At 47.4% G+C, this 15,413-nt stretch overlaps 1 protein-coding gene across 1 annotated transcript; it reads left to right on the top strand.

Moving 5' to 3' along the window:
* The first annotated feature begins 310 nt into the window (after positions 1-310).
* Positions 311-2,017, top strand: sst6.1 (somatostatin family member 6.1). The gene is made up of 2 exons (XM_018733900.2): positions 311-686; positions 1,571-2,017. Exons 1-2 carry the CDS (start codon positions 582-584, stop codon positions 1,796-1,798), a joined length of 333 nt encoding a protein of 110 aa, XP_018589416.1. The 5' UTR covers positions 311-581; the 3' UTR covers positions 1,799-2,017.
* The last annotated feature ends 13,396 nt before the right edge of the window (positions 2,018-15,413 follow it).

Consider the following 15,413-nt stretch of genomic DNA (forward strand, 5'->3'; position numbering starts at 1 on the left):
CCACTGTGCCGCCTTTAGTTCCACGTTAAAATGATTGCAAAAGCCGAACTGGCGAGGAAATGTGTGACAGACCTGTGCGGTTACTTCGAGGGTTAACTGTTCTTGGGAATTAAATTTGTGACTGATTCATATTTTATTTTTTTTTTTTTTTTTTTTGGGAACGACCACGCAGCCCCTGCACTCCTACCCCAGTGACACACACACACACACACACACACGCACACACACACACGCACACACACACACACACACACACACACACACACACACACTGCGTCATCTAAATGTCCAGTGGTGGGCTGGGAGAGAGAGCTATATAAGAGCCCTGCACCTAGACACAGGAGCGAAAGAAACCCCCTCCAGTGCGGTACCAGCAGTGGCAGCAGCGACGTCTCTCTCCTGGGCTCTCCTGCATCACCTGTTCCCAAACTGGTCTCTCTTCTCATCTCACTCTCTCTGTCTCTCTCTCTCTCTCTCTCTGTTTCTCTCCAATTCCTTCCGTTTTCACCCTCTCTGTCCCCCTCTGCCGCACTCTCTGCTCTCTGCTCTCTGCCCTTGTGCTGTCCTTCCAGTGTCCCATCATGCAGTTTTTGACCAGTTTGGTGTCCCTCGTGCTGGTGCTGCACAGCGTGAGGGCGGCCGCTGTGCTTCCTGGGGACGACGGGAGCCTGACACACAGCAACAGGGTGAGTGGTGCACTTTGTTCTTTTTCTTTGCATTACAAGACGTAGACATGCTGTGAGACATGTGAGACACGTCTTCATGTGGACAGCAGTACGGTGTTTTATACTTTTTTAAACGTTACTCAACGGAGCATTATGGGTAGCAGGTGGTGCGGCGGTTAAGGAGATGGGCTTGAAACCTGAAGGCTGCCAGTTCCATCCCAGCCTTTGCTCCTGCTGTAGTTCCCTTGACGAAGGTACTGACGCAGAAACTAATACAGTAAAAATTACCTTGCTCCAAGAATGGGTCAATGATTGTGCTGGAGAATGAGGACACGAGATAAAAGACGCATGGAACGTGGAAAGAGGTGCAACAAATGTAATTTCTGTAACGATAAAAATGTCACTAACAGGATAAAAAAGGACTTTATTACCTTCGGTACAGAAAGCCCCGGAAGTTAATGAAACGGGACATTATATTCAATGATATATTTAAATATTAAAATGGTCATCTTAATGTCAGTCATTAAAAGTCATGCCATGAAAGCTAATTAAACAGATGGAATCCAATAATGGTTTTACAGCTGAAATGAAAGAGTCAAAATATTTCACACTGAAAGCTCTGGGTACGTATAATTTCAAAAGGCACATCGATATGTAATAAATAAAACGAACAAAAAGAACGGCTGTAACAGGATGAATAAGACAGGAAATGTCCTGAAACGGCTTCCGCGGATTTTTCGGGGAGTTTAAAAACAATTTCAAAAATTTGATGTGAAAAAGGTCTCTTTTTTTTCTGAGGGGTCCTCGCAGTGAAGAGAATATGCTGGGCTCTGTAGCCCCGTCCCCCCAACCTGAATGACTGTCCACTCCCCCCCCCCCCCCCCCCCCCCCCCCATCCCCTGCAGGAGCTGAGCAAAGAGCGCAAGGAGCTCATCCTCAAACTGGTCTCGGGGCTCCTAGACGGGGTGGACAGCAACCTGCTGGGGGGCGACATGGCCCCCGCGGAGCTGGAGGAGCCCCTGGAGTCCCGCCTGGAGGAGAGGGCCGTCTACAACCGGCTATCGCAGCTCCCGCAGCGAGACCGCAAGGCTCCCTGCAAAAACTTCTTCTGGAAAACCTTCACCTCGTGCTAACGGAGCAAGCCCCTCCCGTTGCCCCCCCGACCCCCGCTCCACCCCAAACAGATACCCCCCCCACAACCCAACATGAACTGTGGCAGATTTCCGCTGTACATACCATCCCCACGGTCCCGGGGACGAGCCTATGGACTTTATTAATGCAGTCTTGTTTGTTGTAAAGATTAACTTCGATTATATTTATTTATTTATTGACGATCACATCCGAACAACAATAAAGCATGTTAAGGTTACTTTGTCCTCTGGTGCCAGCATTTCTTTGCTTTCCTTTTGTGCGTTGCAACAGTTCGATTAAAGAGTTCCTTTAAAGGTTCAGCGTGTTCTGATTTGCCGGGTTCATGGACACAGAAAACAAATGTTGCCATTATTTGCACAGCAGTTTGGCCAAACCATGAGAAATAATGTAACATATTTTGTGTGCACTAAGATTAAACATGACGACGTTGGAATATTCACGTTTCTGGGAAACTACAGGTAGGAATAATAAATGAGGCCCTGTATGAAGGAAACATGGTGACAATGAACAATATGTGAGCGGAAACAGGAGCGAACAGGTGGAGAAGGTGTCCATCACCTGAGACGCTCGGTTCGCTGCTTTGCGGACCCCAGGAGGGTTCGACTCACACCTCTCAGGCGCTGAAGACCTGCATTATCACTGGAGTCTCTCTGTATTGCTGCAGCCACGAAACAGGACCCAGACCAGTACAAACGTCCACTCAGTCCCCCTTCCAAGGAGTTTTCAGTTATGGACACATGAGACATTCGCTTAATAATAAATTAGGTTCTGTGTGAAGGACAGAAAAGCTGCTTCATACACATGAACCCATTATGAGATGTTTGGTGTTGCTTACACACACATTTAACCTTGTATGCATACCTACACGCACGCACATATTGTCTGAATCTGCTTGTCCCAAGGGGGGTCGCGGCAACACAGGGCATGGGGCTGGAGGGGGAGGGGAAACACCCAGGGAGGGGTTGCAGTCCATCACAAGGCAATCCAAGAGGGACTCGAACCCTAGACCCACCAGAGAACAAATCCTGGCCAAAGCCACTGCACCACCGCACCCCCACCCCAACCTTGTATACGGTATTATTAATATACACAGTATAATAGAGAGCATTTAACCCTTGCATAGTTTTACACCGTGAATTATGCAAATATAAATGCAGCGTACATAACCGGGTGGCTTTTTATACGTTACCTATACTACCTTTACACTGCTTACTTTTACCTGTGTAATTAATAATAGTGGTTAGTGGTTAGTTTCCCTGCTCCTGCTGTAGTACAACTTACCATGGTAGTTGGTAGCTGGTGCAGCAAAAGGGGAATAAATATGTCGCATTGAAAATAATCAGCATAGGGGTGTGGTGGCGCAGTGGGTTGGACCGCAGTCCTGCTCTCCGGTGGGTCTGGGGTTCGAGTCCCGCTTGGGGTGCCTTGTGATGGACTGGCGTCCCGTCCTGGGTGTGTCCCCTCCCCCTCCGGTCTTACGCCCTGTGTTACCGGGTTAGGCTCTGGTTCCCTGTGACCCCGTATGGGACAAGCGGTTCTGAAAATGTGTGTGTGTGCGTGAAAATAATCAAATATTTTACATTGTGCGCCGACTTAGAATAAAGATACCAGCTGAAGATGGGAAAATGTGGACTTTTCTGTGCTGCCAGCATTTCAGACACATTACTTGTTCTCATTGGCGCATCAAAATTACTGTTCCTCTGAACGTCGGACTTCCCGGTCAGCGGTCCAGTCGAGAAGTGCGGTCATTGTCCAGCCGGTCAATAGCTGCACTGTCAAAGGAGAACTGGTATGTGGACGTGAGCTGTGACGTATGACGTGACGTAGACCAGACGTGCGTAGAAGCGTGAGAGCCCGCAAGGCCCTGGGGCGGGAAAAGAAACATTTCTAGTGGTTTAAAAAAATTTATTTCAATCTCGTCTTTTTATGATGCAGCTCCGCTAACATTTTCTGAATATATCTATTTTTTTTTTTTTTTATCTTTACACTAGAAGCCAAGTGCTCCCTATTCTCGTTGAGTTAAAAAGATACAATCAGAGAGAACTAAATGTGAATAAACCTGAGATCTCACCGCCTTCAGTAGGATTTTTATCCATAGCAAGAACAGTGTAGGATTTATGTAAATTCTGTATTTGTGTGAAAAGACAAGACTTTGCATGAGAGCAACGGAAACCTGCCGCCAGCTGCCCTGGGACGGATGGGAGGAGGCCCTGCCCTGCCTTAAAGAGCGAGGAGATGTACAAAGTGAGGTTTAGACGCTAAGCTTCTTACAACACCTTGCACATTTACACAGCAGGGTAACTTTTACTGCATCTTGTACCTTGACCAAGGGTACCGCAGCAGAGGCAGGGTCTCGAACCCACATCTTCAACTGCAAGGCAGCAGCCGAAGCTACGTGACCTGCTCTATCGGGCACTTCTACAGATAGACACAAAGTATATTCGTGCACTCAATTATGTCACGTTAAATACTGAAAATTATTCGCAAAGTGTCTGCTGTGTGGCGGGAGAACTTGGCTGATGCTTCACCTCCAGACTTTGGGTTCTACTGGGGAAATGTACTCTTACACACCCCAGAAAACGGAGGTACACACTGATGTCCCATTATGTTTCTTTAACCCTGTATCGATCCCCAAAAAAAAAATCCTTTCTATGTTTTCATGTTCAGGTGGGTTTTACGGTGGTAAAACAAAGCAAACGTTGCGGATGCGGTTGACACGGTGACGACCTCAAACCATCTGCCGCCGCGTAAAAGCTGATGATACGCTTAGGTTGTAATGAAGACCCCGGCCGTTTCTGCCCGGAATAATAATGACACAGTGTAAGGCGGCCGCCGTGACGCTGATTGGGCTGGATGGACGGCCGGGAAACAGGCCACCTGCTCGTGCGAACGATAATAAACCGCCCTCCATCACCCCTTTGACCCGGCGTTCGATCCGAGCGCCTCCGCGGTGATTTGCGGTCCGCGCTCGGTCAGACGTCGCACGCGGGGAAGATGCGGCGCTTTGATGCCGGTGGCGCGGCGGACGTGACGCTGTTGTACGGGGTACGTGCGTGAACAGCTGGAGAGGAGAGGACAGGACAGGACAGCAGCACCTGGAACAGGTCTGACGAGGGCAGTTCATTCAGGAAAAGCATCAATATACATTCCTTTAGGCATGATCTGTAGGATGTTGTTAAACGTGAGGCTGCATTTAATTTTTTTTTTTAATTTAACAAACATTTTTCCCTCCTGCGACTTCTTATACTACGGTACCTGGAACTATTTACACATCTGGATCACTTCTGCCGGAGCAATTCAGACTAAGTACGGTCCTTCACCGCAGGTGCTACAGCAGAAAGTGCGATTCACACCTGGGCCCTTTAAGTTCAAGGCTGCAGCTCTAACCACCGCGCCACCTGCCGCCCCAAATGTACGGCACCCGAGCAGCAAGGTTCCCGGTTCGCTAGCGGCGTGGGGCCGTTCACCCGCATAACCCCATCGAAAATAAATTCAGATTCTTTATCTTTGCACAACAATTAAAAGAGAAAACACAAGACACAAGGGACAGCCCTACAGGTCCGAACAGACACACTTGGATGCATTGAGCAGAAAAGAACTTCCAGTGGATCCAGCTCCTTTGGTTCTCTCAGATAACGTGCAAACGCTCCTGTGTCAAACAGTCCTGCGTGGGATCCACCCTGTCGCTCCACGCCTTTCGGGTCCTCTACCTGCCGGGGTGTCGCTGAGAAGTTCTCTGACTTCATGTTCCTCGTAGTAGCGATATGGAGGAAATCAGGGAAAAGCGCAGTTCATTTCTCGCTCCTCTGTCCTGCAGGAAACGACAAGCGTGTCATTGCGCCGGTCCGTCTGCCGCACGCCACACGTTACATGCCACGCGGCTCCTCTTGTGCACATGTGACAGACAGGTCCAGGTCAACGCCTTCTTGGCAAGACCACACATGGGCCCGGCACTTCTCATTGATGCCGTTGGGGACACGCACTCGTGTGTGCTACACTGGGCTATGACTGGGTCACCATGTATCGCTCCCCCAGAGCTGGTAATATGCCAAATAAATAAATAAATAAATACATAAATAAAGGTCTGGTTACAAGTATTGGACATTGGAAAGGGAGAAAATAAGACAACTGAAGCTGCGTTCAAGTGTTAGTCCAGCTGTTGCCCCATGTATAAAACTCCGGTACTTGTTGGATACGGACGTCTCTATTGCACCAGGTGTCTCTCTTTGCTGCGTGTCCTCCGTGCTCTTCAGCACTTGCTGTTCTAAAAAAGCACAGTTCTTTCATTGCACTTTTACAAAATCTGTGCTCCGTTTTCGGGAAACGCATCGGTATTGATACTGTCCAGCTGAGCAAACTGGAGACGGCGGCTGAGACGAAAACGAACCCATAGACGGTCCATCGCGGAGTGGATGTGACAACCCCAGCCATTCGCTTTCATTCGTTGAGCAGATACTTTTCTCCAAGGTGACACACAATTCAGAGTGAACAAAAGTGCATCAGCTACTGACAGAGAGCTTGAGACACGGACACAAAACTACCGGTGCGCAACTTGTGTGTGTGATGCCACCATGTTGCTGGTTCACGTCCCTCTAGAAGCTCCTATAGAAGTGATGTTCAAATGGCAAATACATAGATACTCATAGCAGGTGGTGTTGGACTCATTTATAGAGCTATTAGGAGATCAGGAGAGAAGTGGCTCTCCTGGAGATGGGTTCGAGACCCTTCTAGGATGTTGGAGGGATTCAGCAGCTCGGTGAAAGAAGGCATATCCTGCAACTGGATAGGATTTTAAGGTGATTTTTAAGGTTTTTTAAGGAAAAAAGTGTGACTGGGCTCATTCGTGGATCTGAAAGGACGCCACACTTTGATCGAATTTGGTATAATAACTAATAAACTCTTGATGTTGCGAAGCATATCTAAGTACGTAGATGTGTTTCAATAAAACAGAGGCCCAGACACACATAACAGCAAGTTGTGCAGGAACAGGTTATTATTTAAAGTAAGCAGCGTGTCTCGCTGTCAAGGGGGCGAAGAATTCCAGCGGAACGTGTCGAACTGACATTTATGAGCTCTAAATTGGTTCTTGTTCGGAACGGAGCCTCGAGGCAAATTCTGACTCACGCATATTGCCCGAAATGGGCCGAGGAGGCTCGGGAAACAAAACGAACATCAGCCGAGGTCAAGTTCGCACCTCGGAAATGGCTGTGGTGCACTTTCGGGTTTTTCCTCCGACTCAGGCTTTTCCAGACAGACTGCGCCTAATTGACGCTTCGTGTCTGTGGGACTTATTTTGCCGCAAAAAGGGACGCGTTGCCGGAGGAGAGGAGCTCCACGGATGCTGCGGCCCAGAGCGACGAGCGCGTGCCGGGACGGAACATCAAAGGTGGCCCCCGCAAGGAGACAATCGAGATGGGCTTTGCTTTTGATCTGCGGGGAGAAGTAAATCAAATCTATATTTGTGTGAGCAATTTTTTGGAACACAATTTAAAGGTTCCCTGTTGTCGCTGGAATTTCCCACCCACCGCTCTTACACTTCAAAGGAGACCCTTAGAGCAACAAACTTTGCAGCACAAGAAGGCACTTGGATGAAGTGGTGTTTTTGCAGGTCTTCGGATGATGCGGCGGTGGTCCGCGTGCGCGTGGTAGGATGGACCGGAGAAGCTGCTCCCTCTTTAATAGTGTTTTTCAGATCAGGAGTTACTCTTCCAGGAGAAATAGATTCATTGTTCGGTGTCTTACTATTTTATGTAGATTTGCTGCGCTGCAGAGCCGCATCCCACCTCCTTCCAGGTAGCACCGACCAAGTGCAGGTGCAGCACAGGTGAGGTCGGTCTTCAAACTACAGCGGATCACCGACTAAAGCTACTTGTATTTAGTGTTTGGTGAACACACACACACACACACACACACACACACACACACACACACACACACACACACACACACACATTTTCAGAACCGCTTATCCCATACGGGGTCACGGGGAACCGGAGCCTACCCGGTAACACAGGGCGTAAGGCCGGAGGGGGAGGAGACACACCCAGGACGGGACGCCAGGCCGTCGCAAGGAACCCCAAGCGGGACTCGAACCCCAGACCCACCAGAAAGCAGGACCGTGGTCCAACCCACTGCGCCACCGCACCCCCTGTTTGGTGAACACTTTCATCCAAATCTGACAGTCTATTTTGCTTGCTGAATTTTTTTTCTGCCTTCGACAGTATACCGGATCAAGGGTATCACAGCAAGAATTTTCCGAGGACGTTGACTAGTGGCCAGTGAAATACTGGAAGTGGCAAGTATTCAGTTTTCAGCACTGCTCTGAGCCGGTGGGAAGTGGACCTGTGGGATGAGGTAGGGCTGGCCTTCCTGGATAGCTCCTCAAAGCCCACCAGACCGGCTGCTGGCACTTAGGAGGAATCTCAGGGCTTGGTACAAAGGCAGCTGGTCTGATGACTGAGAGAACCGGTGGGGATCAGTCAGGGCCTCTTGGTTAAATAGCCGTGAGCGCGCCCTGCTTTTCAAATAAATGTCTAATTGTCTGTGCTTCGAATGTCTTTGTTTTTCTTTTCCCCTCGATATTTGCGCTTAAAGGGCACGCAAATTTTCCTTCCTCTTCTATAACCAAAGCGTAGTTTTGTTAGGAACCCTGCTGTCCTGCGTCCTCTTCCCACCCATGTGGCCACCTCCACTCCACAAACAATCACACTATCTACCTACTAGATCTCGATGATGTTAGTTTCGTCCGTATCTTACTCCTTTTGGAAAAGTAAAATTGCCCGCAACTTTTATAAGCTGCAAACACTTTTCCAGACATGTATCTAGAGTCAATAGGAGTAACTTCTTCATCATACGTACATATTGAGGAAAACATTCTCTGAACTCAGAGGAGGAATTAAACAGAGTGTGATGGTGTGTTATTTCAAAAATACCTTTACATTTTTTTTGCATGGTAGAGTCGAAAGTAAACTCAGGACTCAACATACGATTACCTGGTAGGTGTTGCAGGGAACCATCTGGCCACTTCCTCAAGCTTAGTAAACCAGGCCAAGATCAATAGATTTACTATCATTAACACTTATTTTGCTGTAATCTTTGTCCAAAGTGACTCACGGTGGGAGATGTGTACAACAACAAGTTGTATACATTTACATTTATTTGTTTAGCTGACACTTTTCTCCAAAGCAACTTACAATGTTAAGGTTACAATTATTTACCCATTCATACAGCTGGGTAATTTTACCAGAGCAATTCAGGGTAAGTACCTTGCTTAAGGGTACTACAGCCAGAGGTGAAGCTCAAACCTGTGACCTTGGGGTCCAAAGGGAGTCATTCTAACCACTACGCTACCAGCTGCCCCCTAGAGTTGTCCCCATACAGTTATTTCATACCCATTCATACAGCAGGGTAATTTGTTACCATATCAAATCTATGAAAGTACCCTGATAAAGGAGAGTGGGATGTGAAGTATTAGTCTTCAGACAGCAAGGCAAGAGCACTAGCCCTTACCCCAAATCACATGTGCCGTTTTCTGAAAAAACCCACCACCTCCCTGCAGGCTGGAAGCCTCAAAGAAAGTACACTAAGCATCTGCTGAAACACAAAGCCAGTCCAGTGCTGCCAACTCCTGAACTAATTGTGGGCCCCTCAATGCCCCTCTTTAGCACTGACATGCTGTTGCAAAGGTAATCCCACCGATCAGACATTTTTCTCATTTTACAGCAGTTGTGTGCATATTGTCAGCTCCTGAAGCAACACTTTTCCTGCGAGAAAGCCCTCGTGGAAAATACACTTTGTGCCCCTGCACCAAGAATGCACGGCACCAGAAAGCTCTCAGACCGGGTTATAAACTTTATGGTGGCTAAGAAGATAAGCACGGTAAAAACTCCCCGTAGACCTTATTTTCACACTATTTCCTGCTGAATCGACTTGCTTCCAAGTTTACTCTCATTCTGTGCAGAAATCTTCACACCTCGTTTGCGGGCCCTCTTTGCTAGGAGGACCCGTGTGGAATTTCTGCGCATGACCAGCGAATGATTGCCTTGGGCTCTGCTTTCGAGACAATAAGAGAACTGGAATAAGCACTGTGCCACAAAGGATAGGTGACTTTGGAATGACTGAACAGCAAGGGGTCGAGTTTGAAGAATTCATTGATCCCCTCATAGCTCTTTTATCAAATTTGCAATATCCTGTAACACATGACTCTCCAGTTACCATGTATGTCCTGTTCATTCATGCTGTCATTTAGTGGTTAATTCGGTACAAGTGCAATTATGTGGACGGCACGGCGTCACAAGGGGTAAGACTAGATCCTCACAACTCTCGGGCTGTATGTCTGAATATGAGTTTGAGTACAGCTCAGACTGTGCTGAGTTTACTTGTTCTCTCTGTGTGTTTGCATGGGGCTCCTCTGTGTGCTCTGGTTACCACCCATAGTCCAAAAATCATGTGTTCTGTGGCTCTACAGTGCCTGTAGTGTGAGTGCGTGTTTGTGTGTGAGAGAGACACTGAATGAATGTGTTTAATTGCCCTGTGATGACCTGGCATCCAAACAGGATGGACCCTACCTCACACCCTATGCTTCCAAGAAAGGCTCTGGACCACTGTGACCCTGCACTGAACAAGTGGCAATTGATAATTAATGGATAAATGCAGTACCTTCACTGCAATATTGCTTTAGCATAGGACACCCCACAGGTAGGCAAAGTGTTTTTTAAATCATATACAAGATAGCCCTACTTGTCACAACCCCAAAGGGAGAATCCTTGATGTCCACCAGGAGCCTTGCATCACATCACTTTCATTGCATCAACACACCTGGCTCCAGCTGACCAGCTCCCACTCCTATAAGAAGGCTGCAGTCACATCGCTGATTTGTGGATTATTGATCAGCGCTTTATCGTGATTTCCCTAGCAATATGTGGTCACTGACCTGGTCCCGAGTTCTGTTCCGGTCCTGTGCTCTTGTTCCATCTGCGCCTGTCTTTTGTCATTCTGCCCCAACCCTGTGATACAACTCCATCCACACCTCGTCTCTGTGTAATGGCATTATGCACGTAAACTCATTTCACTCACTGTCAGAACTTTGTGTGTCTCTGTTCTGTTCATTGTGTCACCACTACACTTTATTTCCTAATTTGCACTTGTATGTACACTCTGCTATTCATCATTGCACCCTGTGTCCATGTTCAGATGTTAAAGTAAAATAAGTGCGTGTCCATTTCATGTCCGGATGCTGCAGTACTCAGGCGTTCAAGTTTGCATGTGATTTCAAAGGAAATTGTTTGAAACTGGACATCAGCACTCTGCTCCACTTGATTACGGTCATTACCTTGAATCGATATGGTCAAAATTATCCGGCTGTGTAAGTCACCGTAAGCAGAGTGTACAAACACCAGATTGTAAATCACCTTGAAGAACAGTGATAAATAATGTATAACAATAACATTACAGTCCTTTTAATGGAAAGCTCAATAAGGAATGTAACAGAACAGGTAGAAATGTGCTTTTTCTTTTTGCGCTGGTCGCCCACAGAATTGGACATTTTTCTCAAGCTGTTGATCAGCGTGAGAAGTGGTAGAAGCCATGCCCCAGGGTCCAATCTGGGTGCCTGGTTAGGCACTCTCACTCACATCTTTCAGCATATTCGAAGGCACTGGCACTTCATTTGTTCTGCAAGACTGACGACACGGTACGGGTGCACATCGCCCAGAGCAGGCCTATTCGTCTCCGCTGGTCCTTCTCAGTTTGTTTACTTGTGACATTTAAGATTCATCGTCTGAGAAGCATGGCGCAGGCTCACCACGGGTGAGTAGTTAAGACATTTCCAAACCGAAAAAATGAAATGCCATCAAAAAGCCTAAAAAAAACCATTGCTACTAGTAATAGAAGTGGTTCTTGGTGCTTTCGATTTATTTGACATGCCCTATGGGTATGCCTGCTGCCCCTCATCGCTCTCAGAGGAATGTGAACCCTCACGCAGGTCAGGGCACATCGCTTCAGTTCCATGTATCTGTGTCCCTTGGCAAATGATGGGCAGGTAACTTTCGAGAAGAGATGTACCCAACGTGAGCTTGAAATCAGCCGGCTTCCAAAAGAGGAAGAATTCTCTGGTATGACTCATATTGACGGAGCTGAGCACCACTCACCCTCCTCAAACTTTGTGGTTACCGGCGACATCAACAAACTAAACGACTGAGCAAAGAACTTGTTTGCAGTTATAATTCTGTGTTTGTTTTCAGAAGATGGCATCTTCAGGGGTGACACCAGGTTATAATGAACCGAACAGCATAAGGGGATGGATAACGTGCTGGTCACCAGCTTGGATCTCAGGCATCTGTTGCCGGGCCTTTCTAGAAAAGTTCCCTTTATACAGATGGGTTTTTTCCAGTGGCACTTTAGGGACCCTTGTCCCAACTGCTGGGACTTTCACCAGCAACTTTGCGTTTGGAGTTCCTGTTCTTTCATTTACCATGCTGCTTGCCGTAATAGGGTGATGTCTAGCTCCGCGGCCAGCTGGTGTTACTGAGCTTCCGTAGTAGTTTCTTACGTGAGCCAGAGGCTCGTAGGAACGGGAAGGATGCGTCGCAGGCATTAACGAAGCCCAGTGGATCTGGTCCGCCTCAAAGCGCATAATTATCGATTCACACTTTTTCTGCCAGAAGCGGCCGGTCGAGAAAATTATATGTCACGTCGGTGTAGAAGAGGTTCTGGGACGCCAGTCGTCATGGAGACCTGGAGCCATTATGGGCAGTGGGGGTCTTGGTGGGAGTGGGAGGTGGTCAGTGACGATGGGGAGAGGTGGTGGAATGGGGAATTATTCCCTTCAGTGACCTCGTGACACCCTTCGCCCCCCCATGGTTTGCCAGTGTCACCCATTCCCAGGGCGGAACACAGTTCGTATTGCGTTTCTCCAAACTTCCCCTTCAATGAGATTTCTAGGTTTTTCCGCAGCACACCGAGATGATGGACTCGTCTAATCTGCTGGAGGAAAATTTTTAATTTTTAAACACATCTATTTTTGCTTTTTGCTTTGTTTGTTGTTTTGAATGATCCTGTGCTCTCAACAGAAATCAATCGACATTATTTTGCTTGCGGTTGCAGAACACGGTACATTTTGAACGAAGCACTGAGACCGTGGTGTGGACTTCGAGAACCCCTATTTTCAACAAAAACAATGTATGTACTAGGAAACAGCTGCTGCAAGGCAGACAATCTGTAAACTGCCGTGTTTTGTATTCATATACCTGTTTTTCCCCCCAAAAAGTATTACTGTACCTTCACATTATTACTGAACTCATAAGAGCAGTTTTGCATAGATGCGCATTTTTAATGTAGTTTCAAATAAGTAATTTAAATTTGATGCTACAAAAGTGGCCCATGAGAGCTTATCTTGTCTCTCCACACAAAATATGACATGCAGTACTGCGTTAATGGTGAAAACATTAAGATGCCATTTATTGGCACGGTTTGTGAAATCACCTGCATTTCATTTGTGCCCTTTTTTGCTGATGAAAAGGAAAAGGTCGTAAATTGTTTTGCCAAGTTCTGCCGATCTCGCAGAGGCAGCCGATTTCGGCATCCCTGCGACGATCTCCTTAACTTTCCCACGTGAAGTGCTGCTTGCTGGAGACCGAACGTCGGGGCAGCGGTTCATTAGCTGGTCTTAGTCCATCATGTCGCAGCTCCGGGCCTCTCGCTACTATAATTACAACCGAGGGATGACGGGGAGGAACGAGCCTCTCTTCCGACGGCTTCGGCCGCGCCGTTTGGACGCCGCGCTGACCTGTGTAATGCGTGCGATAGCCGCCTGAGTCACGAGCATCGCCTCTGCTGCAAAATAAAGCATGAAATTATCGGAGTCTCGGCGAGCCTTTGAACCCGCGGCCGCCACGTTGCATCCGGGCAGAGCGAAGAGCTTCAGGACAATGAGGCCTCAACCAGAGAGTCTCCCTTAATGGGGTTCTTTAGCACGTGGCTTTTCTTGCGGCTCAGTTCTGTTTTTGCGATGACTAATTATGAGTGCAAGAAGTGTGTGATTAGGAGCGGGACTGCTACTTTCGTGCTGATATGTGGGCAAACGGCGCGATTCCGGTGTTCGCGCCCGACCTGAGTCCGGCGCCTTTGGATCAAAGGTGCCGATCCGACATCCTGAGCCCCGTTATTATCATCGGAGGACGTTCGGCTCCATCGTAATTGCCGCGCGGAAAGCTGTCCTGCTAAAGGCGTCTTTAGTTGATCCCAATCACGAGGAAGCGCCCGTTTTTTCCACGTGTCGGAAAGCAATCGACCACTTAAATGCTTATCGGTCCGAGTCCCTCTTCAAGTGTTTGTCTGCAAATTTTAATTGATAGCGGCTGCGTCTGGTCGTTTGCGTTTGTGCGGGTTTTCACTCCTTCCGGGGTTTTCGGTCGATCCCCGTCCGGAGGCGGTTGCTGCGGGTCATTCCGGCTGCTTCTTTGTTGCCTTATTATTCGCCTTGTTTTACAGATTCGCCTTCTTCTGCTGAGTCTCGCTGTCTGTTGCTGTTTGTTTTCCTTGTTATTTTCCTTTCTTCTCTTACTCTTTTGTACACAAATTAGCCTACATTGGCTGAAGCAAAAATAACAACGTAAACAACACAAGGCTGACATTGCTGAGGGTTAGGTGGTGGATCTGCCCTTGAGTCAAAAAGGTTGGAGATCAGGTTCCAGAAGAGGGCCAGTTGGAGCAGAGGAAGTGTAGGGGTTAGAGCTGCTGCTTTGGCCCTGTAGGTTGTGGGTTCACATCCTACCTCCTTCTCTGAATTGGGACAGTGCCAACTGTATGAAAGGGTAAATCAGTTTAACAACCACTGCTTCACCTTTTCATTCAGCATTGAACTTAACAACCTTGTTTATTGTTTTGGAGAAAAATATCAGGTAAAGGTAAAGCACGGAGGTTCTCGGTTCTGGCGCCGTTGTGGCGGAACGACCTCCCCCTCTCACTCGGAACTGCTGAATCTCTGTCCATATTTGAAAAGGGTCTTAAAACTCACCTCTTTCAGACTCACTTCGCCCATCATCTCTTAAGTTCATGTAAGGTGAAAATGTTCATGCTCTATAACTTTAAGATGATGCCCAGACTAACCTTTACAAAGTTACTCCTGTAATGTAACATAAATGTTTATATGTATCTCCAAAAAAAAAAAAAAGGACTAGGAAGGTGATCAGGAATTGTCGAAATTCGGATAAAGTTTTATGCAGCTACTCGTGTGATGAACATTGGTTCATATGGTGGAAAGAACCAAACTAACTCTACTTTAGAATCATGTGTGTGTATGTAAGTGTCTCTTTCTGCTAATGCAATGAACGCATTGTATTTTCTATGAGATGTTCGTCACTTTGGAGAAAAGCGTCTGCTAAATGAATACCTGTGAAAGTAAATGAATGACAGCATTGCGCCACAGGCCAGAGACACTTCAGTAAAACATCCGGCTTTATAGACATGTGAAAAGTAAAAGTGCAGAAGTATGGTGTGATTTGTAAAGTTGCTTCCTCACTGATTAATGTAGCGTTCCCAGGTGAGCTGTGGGGTTCAGCTTGTTCGGTAAGAGGCCCGGAAGCCTACAGGCACAAT

Source organism: Scleropages formosus, chromosome 2 (assembly GCF_900964775.1).
Source record: "Scleropages formosus chromosome 2, fSclFor1.1, whole genome shotgun sequence".
NCBI classification, from domain to species: Eukaryota; Metazoa; Chordata; class Actinopteri; order Osteoglossiformes; family Osteoglossidae; genus Scleropages; species Scleropages formosus.

Bases quoted from the DNA above. Each gene is read 5' to 3' on its own strand.
- sst6.1 (XM_018733900.2), top strand. From the start codon at position 582: ATGCAGTTTTTGACCAGTTTGGTGTCCCTCGTGCTGGTGCTGCACAGC. The intron at 687-1,570 runs GTGAGTGGTGCA...CATCCCCTGCAG, and splicing joins GCCTGACACACAGCAACAGG to GAGCTGAGCAAAGAGCGCAA.